Source organism: Pelobates fuscus, chromosome 6, assembly GCF_036172605.1.
Source record: "Pelobates fuscus isolate aPelFus1 chromosome 6, aPelFus1.pri, whole genome shotgun sequence".
NCBI classification, from domain to species: domain Eukaryota; kingdom Metazoa; phylum Chordata; class Amphibia; order Anura; family Pelobatidae; genus Pelobates; species Pelobates fuscus.
In genome coordinates, this window is record NC_086322.1 from 153326760 (window position 1) to 153340704 (window position 13945).

At 39.8% G+C, this 13945-nt stretch overlaps 1 protein-coding gene across 1 annotated transcript in view; it reads left to right on the forward strand.

Annotated features, from left to right (window-relative positions):
* JADE1 (jade family PHD finger 1) overlaps positions 1-13945 on the forward strand; it is a 120410-nt gene that overhangs the window by 19094 nt on the left and 87371 nt on the right. Inside the window, exon 2 of the mRNA XM_063458430.1 lies at positions 13448-13522. Coding sequence (XP_063314500.1) covers positions 13471-13522 — 52 coding nt within the window. The 5' untranslated portion in view covers positions 13448-13470. The remainder of the gene's footprint in view (positions 1-13447; positions 13523-13945) is intronic.

Genomic DNA, 13945 nt, shown 5'->3' on the forward strand with positions numbered 1-13945 from the left:
CTAGCCTAGTACTGTTAGCAATACCGATAGGTGCCCTTGAAGGCACAGATTAGGGTACGTTTGTTTCTCACACAGATAGTTATCTGAGACATTGATTTACTAGACACAGGTGCCCTTGAAGGCACAGTTTAGGATCTATACCCACTATCTCATGGTGTGCTAACTAAGGGGCACAATATTTTTGATATTACTATTGTGCTATCTAGACATCTCATCTCAACCAGCGAGATTTCACTAGGCTCTGACTAGACTGGTTAATGATTATATGCTTTTAGGGGCACGGACTCTGATAACGGTCTCCACACATACTCCTCTGTTACCAAACAGCAGACCACTACAGCCCCATCTCCCCAGGGGCATTACTTTGGTGGTCTGTACCTATCGGACCTATGTGTGGAACCCCCATTTGATACCGTGAGATTAGCACCGATACCCTGTATACACATTGTTTCCATTGGAGCAAGTATACGGTACAGATTACAGTGTCTACCCTCTGGTGTGCCGTAGATACAACTAGACGGCACCGATACACTGGAGTAACCAGCCACTCTAATTTCTGTACCGCACAGATTATTATTATCGGATCTTTTGGTATCTCATGGTGTTAAGGTGTTGATACCATAATTAACACAAGGAAACCTATAACTAGCCATTTTTGTGACTTTTTGGTTTAAACATACCGTATAGTGCATACAGCCACCTCCTTTAGGGAGTTATCTACCTCACCGCCTTCGTTGATTTGTGCCCCTGTCTTGTGTTTTTGTATATATATATTTTTTGTCCTTTTCACTTCCCGTCTGTATATATTCCTCACTTAGTATTATTAAGTTTGAGTCATCTGTTTCTGCCGCAGTTATCCATTACTGGGGCAGCGATGACCACTGATTTTGTCATTATCAGTGTGTGTGTTTAGATTTAAATTAATAAAGGATCAATTTATTGAATTAACTTATTTTCGTTTTTTTCTGACACAACTCAGGGACAGAACTGCTTTCTCGTTTCTCTACCTATTGTTCCTGTTACATTTTGTTATTGTCTCATTTGGTAAATTCCCCTCTAATTGTAAAGCGCTGCGGAATAAGCTGGCGCTATATAAATACCAATAATAATAAGTGGAGTGGGGTAAAATTGCATGCAGTTAGGGTATAATGTATTTAATGTATCGGAAAAGTAGTTGTTTTTTTGTTTTGTTTGTTTTGTTTTGATAATGCAGTTGAGAGAAGCGGGTGTAGTGGGGGAGGGAAAACTGTTAACAGTTTAATTGATATGCCTTCTTGAAGTGAGTTTTCAATTATTATTTATTTTGAATGAATTAACAAAGACGGCTGAAAGACTAATGGAGCAGGGAAGGGAATTCCAAAGGATGAGTGCAGCCCTGAAGAAGTCTTGAAGGTGAGAGTCAGAGGTGTGAGTTTGAACAGACGAAGGTCTTCGGCACAGTGTATGGGTCTAAATGGTAAATACTTTTGTATTTGTGAGGAAAGGTAGACAGGAGAAATGTTACGAAGAGATTTGCAAGTGAGGACCAGAATGTTAAATTAAGCCCTGTATTTTATGGGAAGCCAATGCAAAGACTAATGCAAAGACTAATGGGAGGGAGGTGTGGGAGGACAGGAAGACACGCTTTGCTGCAGTATTCATTATAGACTGTAGTGGGTGAGCTGGGAGCAAATACATGATATGTTTTAGTTATCCACATCCAGCTGATTTTCCCCAGAATATCTTTGTGTGGTTTTTAAGTTATGCACCACATGTATGAATATATAATATATGTTATCTGCTTGTCCAAGGGACTAAAGCAGTAGCCAATCTACTTGTCCTCACACAAAATTATTTAAATGACAAATGTTGGGGACAGCTGCCTAGATCCCTGGTCATTGGCAGGTCTATTTGCTAAGCACTGCATTTACACAAATTAAACCCAAATGGAAAAACAGAGCCATAAATAACTAATCTGGAAATGTTTTCTAACTTTGCTGCTTAGAATTATTTAGAAAACTTCACCCTCTGCCCCCCTTACTTTGTCATAATGTGTGTGTGTGTAGTGTGCGTGCTCACTGTATGTCGTGCGTGTTGCACATAATGTGTGTGTGTGAGTGTGATGGCTGGTGAGGTTGTCTGGAGTTTTGGGCAGCACTAAGAATGTAATTCATTTGTGGTTTCAGCATAAGCTATTTATTTTTTAATTATTTTAAAATATTAGCACATACACAAATGTGTAACGAGTATCTAACCATTCCATCAGGCGAACGTTATATAAACTCTGTATAAACTAACTAATGGATAACCATCCATCCCTCCATCCCCACAGGTTTTTAAATAGGCATGTCACCTCTTGGTGTTCTTTGTCCAGCTTACCAAAGTGTATTTGATAATAGGGGAATGTTAAATTCTGTTTCAACTTGTAGACCATGGTATCTGTAAATAGTCAAATATAATGCTTGAAATTTGTTGTGAATCTACAACTCCTGTGAGGCCCAACCAGCCACAGACATTGGTTGCAGACTGTCAATGGGATGGTAATTCCATGACAGAAGAGCTATCTGTTGATTACCAGAGCCCTGTGGCCTGTTTTATCCACCAATCTAATCTAATGCATGAGTCATGACCCTAGATAAAAGTGAAACAAAGTCAGTCTGGATTTAAAACACACACTTGTGGTAATAATACACAGATCTGTATTTGAGGAAGTAAGAGCCTATATCATTAAAAAGTGCAGGTTTGTATATAGTTGCTTCCAACACATCTGTCATAATATTTCCTTTGCTATCTGGTTCTGGTCAGTGTTATCAGCTGCTAGCTCCTTGTAACTATGTAACAATGGGACTCCTAGAGAGCAGCCTGTTCTCTTTCACTCTCTCTTTCTCCATTGAATGAGTACTTTTACAATCATAGCGCTCTTATTTTTAAAAACATTTTTTTTTAGTATAGCTTTGTGGCTAAAAGCATCTCTTGTTTATAAAGAGAGGGGCCACTTAAAGGAACATTCTGGTAAAATACGTATTTTTTATTAATAATTTTAGTGTTCTTTACTCTTTTTAGGTTTAGGCCACCTTTTAAAAATGTAACTAAGAAAATGTATAACATTTTTTATTTCAAACCCAGTTCTGGGTCGTCTCCTCCACCTTTTGAAGTCCTCATCCTTTATGATGTGTCCAATACCACTGTATGCTTCTCATGGAAAACAGTGAGAACTGTGGGAAAGCACCATCTTTTTGCACATTTGGGCAAACTGGTCTGTAGAGAATCCCATGGTGTCACAGGATTATCCTGATTAGACCTCTGTGTTGTATTCTCAAGCATGCGTTGGCGTACAGCAGTGAGTCGGTCTCCTGCGGATGAAGAAAGAAGATGGCAGATAAATATATCTACCTCTTGCATCATTCTCCCCTACCCTCAGCACGCAAACCTGTGGTATTATCTTTTAGGGTATTTCCAAAATCTAGAGCACACATCAATATCGACAATAAAAAAGAAAACTAAAATAGAAAGATTGTCAGGGGGTTGGAGCAGCTGACCAATATATACAACCGCAACTTTAAAACCATAAAAAGTAGTTGGTTAAATAATTGCCCTACGCGTTTCTTCCATTTGCAAGGACTTCTTCAAATCAATGTGCAGTCGTCGATCACAAATTTTCACAGTATAAGCAAACAGTTTAAATATCCTGTTTAAACGCTCCCTCTGGGGGCCGTAAGCCAATCCCAGAGGGAGCGGTTATCCTACTCTGCTGTTCTTCGTTATGCGTTCCAATCCTTGATCTTCCGGTTTCCATTGTAACCCGTGTTATTACGCTTCGTCCGTCCCTCAATGATGCGTGCGTTCCAAATCCGCGTAATGCGTTTCATTCACACCAATGATATCAGACTTTCTATTTTATATGTCCGTCTTCATTAGACCCGTTTTTGGTAAAGACTTAAAATAGTTCCGGCGGGAATCGTATAAGTCCCTTCACTGGTGTTGCCGTTTGTTGGGCATAGAGTGTTGTTCACATTGTTTTATTTTCTTTCCAAAATATGCACTTTACCTCCATTGTGGCATACTGTTTGCAAGAACAGAAAACATCTTGGTAATTTCATTACCTATTCTCCAGAATTTTGTGGTGATTTACATCTTTTCCCCCACATTATGGGTGTAGGAGCCCAAAATAACCCTGTGGAAGGTTCGCTTTTTTTTTTTTTTTTTTGGCAGGGTGTTCTTATTCATTAAACATCACATTTTAAATCTATAAGGATATCTATTATTTGTACACTAAAGCTAGCATCATCTACAATTTGATATCTGCATCTGGGATTGCATTATATAAAGATATTGAATTAGGGAGCTATCTACTAAACAGTTGACAGATCAAAATTAAGAAAAGCCCTTTTCCTTAATTATGAACCTTCAACAGTTTAATAGATATACTTTTAACTTGGTATCCTTATACATGGCAATCCCACATAAGGATAGCAAATTAGGGAGTTATCCAAGGTTTAACATTAAAGAAAGTGCTTTTCTTAATTTTGATATTTGAGCTGTTGAATAGACAATTCCGTAATTTGGTATTCTTATGTAGGATTGCCGTATATAAGGATAGCAAATTAGGAAGCTATTATCCTTAATAAGGATATCGAACTAAGGAGCTATCTACAAAACATGACTGGCAGCATGATGTCCTACCAGCCAAGTGAATATGTGACAAGTGAGTTCCTCTTTGGGACATCTGTCCTGTCTCTGTGAGGCTTTCTAAATATTCATCTCATGAGCTCTTTAACCCCTTAAGGACACATGACATGTGTGACATGTCATGATTCCCTTTTATTCCAGAAGTTTGGTCCTTAAGGGGTTAAAATGAAACCTGTATTAAGTTTTTTCATATTTGTCTAGGAATGTAGCATTATTGTCTTTTTGAGCCTGTGATATAAATGATTTTTGTACAGTCTGCTTTACTTTTTTCCTTTGCCTGCTTTGCAAGGTATATTAAGGGATGCAAATAAGTCTTTAGTCAAAACACTACTGCCTCAGAGTTTCTACTGTGGCGTTTCTTATTATAGAAACCTAGTGCAACAGAAGCACAGCCAGGAAGGTAATTAAAGGAGTTTAGGGTTTATGGAGACTTATGGATTGTAAAAGTATATGAACATTTACATAACTTGGCAAGCTATTTGGGGGCCTGGTTGGTCCAGACAAAATGCAAAGCCTAATTTATATGAGTCAATAGGTTCAGGAATGATGTAATGAACAATTGAAAAACAAAAACTTTTTAAAGTAGATTTGTATTAAAACTTTTTTTATAGTAAGAACAATAAGGAATTCTCTGCCTGAAGAGGCCGGCGCGTCCATAAGGGCTTAGGGCGCACCGGCTCTGAGGGTGCAATAATCGAATGACCGGCAGGAAGGAAGCACACAGCGCTGGTTGAGTGGAGCAGAGCGGACCCTGGTACAGAAGCTTCAGTTTCCTTTACCCGGCCGGACTGACAAAGTGCTCACTGAGAGAGCCCTTCCTGTCAGTCTGGCTGGGAACAGGAAACTGAAGCTCATGTACCATGGTCCGCTGCACTCTGCCTGATACAGAGAGATAATGAGGCACACCAGGGAGGGAAGAGAACCACTAACATGGGGGAGAGATGGGGACACACTATAGGACAGGGAGGGAGGTGAGAGGAGCACTAAGGGACAGGGAGGGAGGGAGGGAGGTGAGAGGAGCACTAAGGGACAGGGAGGGAGGGAGGTGAGAGGAGCACTAAGGGACTGGGAGGGGAGGGGAGAGGACTAATGTGGGGGGGGGGGAGAGAGGGGACACACTATAGGACAGGGAGGGGAGATGAACGCTAAGGGACAGGGAAGGGAGGGAAGGGGAGAGGTACACTAAGGGACAGGGAAGGGAGAGGAACACTAAATATTCTTAAACAAAAAAATCTGACTGGCATGTATATTTTGTGCATATACCACTTAATAAAAAATAAATAAGTAAACCGTAGATTTGTATAGAAATTATTTCTTTTTTAAAAATGGTAAATGTACAGAATATCGTTATCGGCTATCGTCCTAAACGTTTATAGATTATCGGTATTGGTATCTGCTCTAAAAAAAATCAATATCAGGCGATCCCTAGTATAAACAGCAACTGGCTGAATACTTGCAAAAACAAAATATTCAGTGATGCAATTTTTCATATCTGGGGTAACTGCTTTTTGATCCAAGGAGAGATCTGACTGCCATTTTGGGGTCAAGAAGGATTTTCTTTCTATTTTGTTGCAAAATTGGAAAGTGCTTGAAACTGGATTTTTTTTTTTGATTTTTTTTGCCTTCTTTCGGATCAATCAATAAGACACAAGCCTCTTTTCAGATGGTATAACTATGTAGCATGTTGTTGTTGTTGTTATTATTATTATTATTGGTATTTATATAGTTTTAAAGGATAGTGATCATATGAAGCCAATTATTATATATAGTTGTTTGGCTCCTTTTTAAATTATAATGATGGCAGAAATCACCCAAACGTTTACATACCCTTGAATGTTTGGCCTTACAGACACACGCAGGTTAAAATGGCAATTAACCCCTTCCCGCCGTTACGACGTTCTATGCCGTCACGCTTTAAGTGGGCTTTAAAGCCGTTGCGACGGCATAGAACGCCGTAACGGCTTTGAACCCTGGAGCGCCCGGGATACTTACCTTCCCGGCGCTCCGCTTCGGGAGGACTACCTCACAGCCCAGGCAGCCCCCCCACGGCAAATCAGGCCCCTGGGGGCCATGTGATCGCTCTCAAAGAGCGATCACATGGCCCCCTATAGCTGGCTGTGGATCTGCTAGCAGGGGGACTGTCTAAAATATTAGACAGTCCCCCTGCTGGTGGGAAGTAATAAAAAGAATTATTAAACATGTTTAAAAATAAAATAAATATATATATATATATATATATATATATATATATATATATATATACTGTATTTTTGGCTCCATAAGACGCACCTCACCATAAGACGCACCTAGTTTTTAGAGGAAGAAACCCAGAAAAAAAATATTCTGAACAAACTGTCCCATAGTGTTTCTTACTATGGGACAGTTTTTGTACAGAATATTTTTTTTCTCCCCTGTCCCATAGTGTCCCCCCCTCCCATAGTCTTCTCCTCTCTCCCATTGTCTTCACTCCCCCCCTCCCCATAGACTTCATCCACCCCCTCCCCATAGACTTCATCCACCCCCTCCCCATAGACTTCATCTCCCCCCCTCCCCATAGACTTCATCTCCCCCCTCCCCATAGACTTCATCTCCCCCCTCCCCATAGACTTCATCTCCCCCCCTCCCCATAGACTTCATCTCCCCCCCTCCCCATAGACTTCATCTCCCCCCCTCCCCATAGACTTCATCTCCCCCCCTCCCCATAGACTTCATCTCCCCCCCCTCCCCATAGACTTCATCTCCCCCCCCTCCCCATAGACTTCATCTCCCCCCCCTCCCCATAGACTTCATCTCCCCCCCTCCCCATAGACTTCATCTCCCCCCCTCCCCATAGACTTCATCTCCCCCCCTCCCCATAGACTTCATCTCCCCCCCTCCCCATAGACTTCATCTCCCCCCCTCCCCATAGACTTCATCTCCCCCCCTCCCCATAGACTTCATCTCCCCCCCTCCCCATAGACTTCATCTCCCCCCCTCCCCATAGACTTCATCTCCCCCCCTCCCCATAGACTTCATCTCCCCCCCTCCCCATAGACTTCATCTCCCCCCCTCCCCATAGACTTCATCTCCCCCCCTCCCCATAGACTTCATCTCCCCCCCTCCCCATAGACTTCATCTCCCCCCCTCCCCATAGACTTCATCTCCCCCCCTCCCCATAGACTTCATCTCCCCCCCTCCCCATAGACTTCATCTCCCCCCCTCCCCATAGACTTCATCTCCCCCCCTCCCCATAGACTTCATCTCCCCCCCTCCCCATAGACTTCATCTCCCCCCCCTCCCCATAGACTTCATCCCCCCCCCTCCCCATAGACTTCTCTCCCATACTGTCCCCCTCCCCTTGTCCCATAATTACTTACCTGTCTTGCAGCGTTGGCCGGCAGCACAGGGCGCACCGCGGTAGTGGAACTTGAATTTCATGTTCCGGTTTCCGGCGGGACTGAAAGGAAGTGCGCACTCAGCTTGTGCACACTTCCTTTCAGTCCCGCCGGAAACCGGAACATGAAATTCAAGTTCCACTACCGCGGTGCGCCCTGTGCTGCCGGCCAACGCTGCAAGACAGGTAAGTAAAGCTTCATATTCGCTCCATAAGACGCACAGACATTTCCCCTCACTTTTGAGGGGAAAAAAAGTGCGTCTTATGGAGCGAAAAATACGGTGTATGTGTATATATATATATATATATATATATATATATATATATATATATATATATATATATATATATATATTTATTTAACGTCATACATAGTGTATTTTAATACTAATATAAGTACATATACACTGCGTGCAGAATTATTAGGCAAATGAGTATTTTGACCACATCATCCTCTTTATGCATGTTGTCTTACTCCAAGCTGTATAGGCTCGAAAGCCTACTACCAATTAAGCATATTAGGTGATGTGCATCTCTGTAATGAGAAGGGGTGTGGTCTAATGACATCAACACCCTATATCAGGTGTGCATAATTATTAGGCAACCTCCTTTCCTTTGGCAAAATGGGTCAAAAGAAGGACTTGACAGGCTCAGAAAAGTTAAAAATAGTGAGATATCTTGCAGAGGGATGCAGCACTCTTAAAATTGCAAAGCTTCTGAAGCGTGATCATCGAACAATCAAGCGTTTCATTCAAAATAGTCAACAGGGTCGCAAGAAGCGTGTGGAGAAACCAAAGCGCAAAATAACTGCCCATGAACTGAGAAAAGTCAAGCGTGCAGCTGCCAAGATGCCACTTGCCACCAGTTTGGCCATATTTCAGAGCTGCAACATCACTGGAGTGCCCGAAAGCACAAGGTGTGCAATACTCAGAGACATGGCCAAGGTAAGAAAGGCTGAAAGACGACCACCACTGAACAAGACACACAAGCTGAAACGTCAAGACTGGGCCAAGAAATATCTCAAGACTGATTTTTCTAAGGTTTTATGGACTTATGAAATGAGAGTGAGTCTTGGTGGGCCAGATGGATGGATTGGTAAAGGGCAGAGAGCTCCAGTCCGACTCAGACGCCAGCAAGGTGGAGGTGGAGTACTGGTTTGGGCTGGTATCATCAAAGATGAGCTTGTGGGGCCTTTTCGGGTTGAGGATGGAGTCAAGCTCAACTCCCAGTTTCTGGAAGACACCTTCTTCAAGCAGTGGTACAGGAAGAAGTCTGCATCCTTCAAGAAAAACATGATTTTCATGCAGGACAATGCTCCATCACATGCGTCCAAGTACTCCACAGCGTGGCTGGCAAGAAAGGGTATAAAAGAAGTAAATCTAATGACATGGCCTCCTTGTTCACCTGATCTGAACCCCATTGAGAACCTGTGGTCCATCATCAAATGTGAGATTTACAAGGAGGGAAAACAGTACACCTCTCTGAACAGTGTCTGGGAGGCTGTGGTTGCTGCTGCACGCAATGTTGATGGTGAACAGATCAAAACACTGACAGAATCCATGGATGGCAGGCTTTTGAGTGTCCTTGCAAACAAAGGTGGCTATATTGGTCACTGATTTGTTTTTGTTATGTTTTTGAATGTCAGAAATGTATATTTGTGAATGTTGAGATGTTATATTGGTTTCACTGGTAAAAATAAATAATTGAAATGGGTATATATTTGTTTTTTGTTAAGTTGCCTAATAATTATGCACAGTAATAGTCACCTGCACACACAGATATCCCCCTAAAATAGCTATAACTAAAAACAAACTAAAAACTACTTCCAAAAATGTTCAGCTTTGATATTAATGAGTTTTTTGGGTTCATTGAGAACATGGTTGTTGTTCAATAATAAAATTAATCCTCAAAAATACAACTTGCCTAATAATTCTGCACTCCCTGTATTAGTATTAAAATACACTTAGAATGACGTTACATATATATAATATACATATATTATATATATAATGGATATATACACATATATTATATATATATAAATACGTATAATTACAATAATAAATAAAATAATAAAATTCATAAATAAAATATTGAAACAAAATTTAATATAAATTATATATACATATGTAATTTCATTCTAACTGTATTTTGTTATTAATATATATATATATATATATATATCTATCTATATATAAAATGCAAATAACCGCAAATATATATATATAGATAAATACATATAATTACATAAAAGATTACATTAGTATACACGTAGAATTTAAATACCTATAAATGCATATATATTAAAATTCTACGTGTATATTTAAGTAATCTTTTAACATAATTAGGTGATTTGATTAATTAAAATTTGATTGACATACCTGACAACACAGGGAGAAAGTGCTGAGAATTTAATTCGCAAGCACTATATTTGACCCTGTAACTCTCCAAGACAACATAAAACCTGTACATGGGGGGTACTGTTTTACTCGGGAGACTTCGCTGAACTCAAATATTAGTGTTTCAAATTGGTAAATTGTATTACAACGATGATATTTTAAGTAAAAGTGACTTTTTTTGCATTTTTTACAAACGAACTGCACTTTTATGGACTATATTATTGTTGTAATATGTTTTACTGTTTTAAAACACTAATATTTGTGTTTAGTGAAGTCTCACGAGAATAACAGTACCCCCCATGTACAGGTTTCATGGTGTTTTGGAAAGTTAGAGAGTCACATATAAGGCTTGCATTTCATTTTTTTGACATTGAAATTTGCCAGATTGGTTATGTTGCCTTTGAGAGCGTATGGTAGCCCAGGAATGAGAATTACCCCCATGATGGCATACCATTTGCAAAAGTAGACAACCCAAGGTATTGCAAGTGGGGTATGTCCAGTCTTTCTTAGTAGCCACTTAGTCACAAACACTGGCCAAATATTTGTTTTTTGCTTTTTTAACACAAAAACAAATATGAACACTAACTTTGGCCAGTGTTTGTGACTAAGTGGCTACTAAAAAAGACTAAACATACCCCACTTTCAATACCTTTGGTTGTCTACTTTTTCAAATGGTATGCCATTATGGGGGTAATTCTCATTGCTGGGCTACCACACCGTCTCAAAGATAACATTACCTATCTGGCAAATTTCTATTTGAAAATGGAACGTTCTATATTTGACCCTGTAACTTTCCAAAACACCATAAAACCTGTTAATGGGGGATACTGTTGTACTCGTGAGACATCGCTGATGACAAATATGTGCATTTTTGTGCAGTAAAATCTAACAGTATTATGACATTCACAGCTAAAATGTCAGACGGAAATACAAATCTTATTTTCTCACATTTTTTTTACATTTTATTCATAATGAATTATGTTCCATATATGAATAGTTAATGATAAATTAAAGCCCTGTTTCTCCTGAACAAAATGATATATAATAAGTGTGGGTGCATATAATATGAAAGAGGGGAACTACGGGTGAACAGACATATAGCCCAAATTCCAGTTTTTGTTTATGTTTTGTTTTGATCAGAACGTGCACTATTGACTCCGTCCTGAAGGGGTTAAAGGTTAATTTCCTACACCCATGGCTTTTTTAAAATTGCAATTCGTGTCTGTGTATAATTGGTCAATGAGTTTGTTTAGCTCTCACATGGTTGCACTGAGCAGGCTAGATACTAAGCCATGGGGAGTAGAAAAGAACTGTCAAAAGACCTGCGTAACAAGATAATGGAACTGTATAAAGATTGAAACGGATCTAAAAAGATATCCAAAGTCTTGAAAATGCCAGTCAGTACTGTTCAATCATTTATTAAGAAGTGGAAAATTCAGGGATCTCTTAATACCAAGCTAAGGTCAGGTAGACGAAGAAAGATTTCAGCCACAACTGCCAGAAGAATTGTTCGAAACAAAGAAAAACCCACAGGTAACCTCAGGAAAAATACAGGCTGCTCTGGAAAAAGACTGTGTTGTTGTTTCAAGGAGCAGAATACAACGATACTTGGGGAAAAAAGGAGCTGCACAGTCGAGTTGCCAGAAAGAAGCCTTTACTGCGCCAATGCCACAAAAAAGCCAGGTTACAATATACCCAACAACAGCTTGACACGACTCACAGCTTCTGGGACACTGTAATTTGGAGTAACAAGACCAAAATAGAGCTTGATGGTCACAACCATAAGCGCTATGTTTGGAGAGGGGTCAACAAGGCCAATTGTGAAAAGAATACGACCCCCCACTATAAAGCCTGGTGGTGGCTCACTGATGTTTTAGGGGTGTGTGAGCTCTAAAGACACAGGGAATTTTGTGAAAATTGATGGAAAGATAAATGCTATCAGAAAATACTAGCAGACAATTTTCATTCATCTGCACGAAGGCTGCCCATGGGACGCTCTTAGACTTGGACAGTGACCCTGAGCTCAAGGTCAAGCTGACCCTCCAGTGGTTACAGCAGAAAAGGTTGAAGGTTCTGGAGTGGCCATCACAGTCTCCTGACCTTAATATCATCGAGCCACTATGGTGATGTGTCAAAAGTGCGGTTCATGCAAGACGATCAAAGACTCTGCATGACCTGGAGGCATTTTGCCAAGACAAATGGGCAGCTATAACCTCCTCAAGAATTAGGGGCCTCATAGACAACTTTTCCAAAAGACTACATGTTGTCATTGATACTAAATACACAGTATTAAAAACTATGGCTATGCAGACTTTTGACATGGGGTCATTTTATTTTTTTCTTTGTTGCCATGTTTTGTTTTATGATTGTGCCATTCTGTTATAACATACAGTTGAATATAAATCCCATAATAAATAAAATAAGGGTGTTTTGCCTGCTCACTCATTTTTTCTTTACATATATTACCACTTCTCCAAGGGTATGCAAACTTTTCAGCACAACTGTATAGGTTTACCTTCTATTATGTGATGTGTTCGGGGAAACACAGATTTTTCCTGGCATGTACAAGATCTTGTGCGAGTGTGTATAGCATACGAAACATACAAAATACAGGTAGGAGAAGCGATATTGGTATTTGTAGTGCAGGATCCTATATTTGAAGGTATCAACACAATCCTGTTTCTGCTAAATTTTTAACTTTATGAATACGTGTGTTCTCTGACACAAGACCCAGTCTATCTCTTCGCCTTGTGGTTCTTCACATATATCTTTGATTCCAGTTTTCTCAAACATTGTGATTAATAACCTTGTGTTCATGTTGTTATTCATTCTCTCAGTGGAGTTTAAAATCTAATGTCCTAGATAGACTAAAGCGCCAACAACAAAATGTGCCACTGTGCAGGTATGTGGATTACGCCACATACCAAATTTGCTCAATCATATTCTAATGTATTCTAATGTAGGTTGGAATGCATGTTTAAATATGCTCTGTGTTTTACTTTTGTAGATTGACAGTTGTATACTCAAGCCATGAAACGGGCACGGCTTCCAAGCACCAGTGAAGATTCCGATGACAATGGCAGTAAGTGATTCTTACAGTACATTTCCAAGGTTTTGGAATACATTAACTGTATTCCTTCATAAACCTATAATTCCTTCACCTTTTGTCCCCATCCCAGGAGGGCTGAGCTAGTACCTTTAATGAGCAGAAAATGTGTATAATCCTGGATGAAACCTATTTTGTAATCTATTTTGAGTACCAAATCAAACTTGTAGTGGATTTTCATTTTCCTTACCAGAAGGTGTCTTCAGTCAGAAAAAAGGGTGCTTTTTTGTACAGTGAGTATTTCTAGTTAATTTTCTCCTTTGATATTTTTCTGCTGGATTGGATAGAAATGTATTTGTAACATATATTTTGTATTTTTATGCACTATGACAATTTTTGTTCGTGAAAAATGTTCCTTTATTAAGGTGTAAGGATCACATAACTGATGGGGAAATCTAA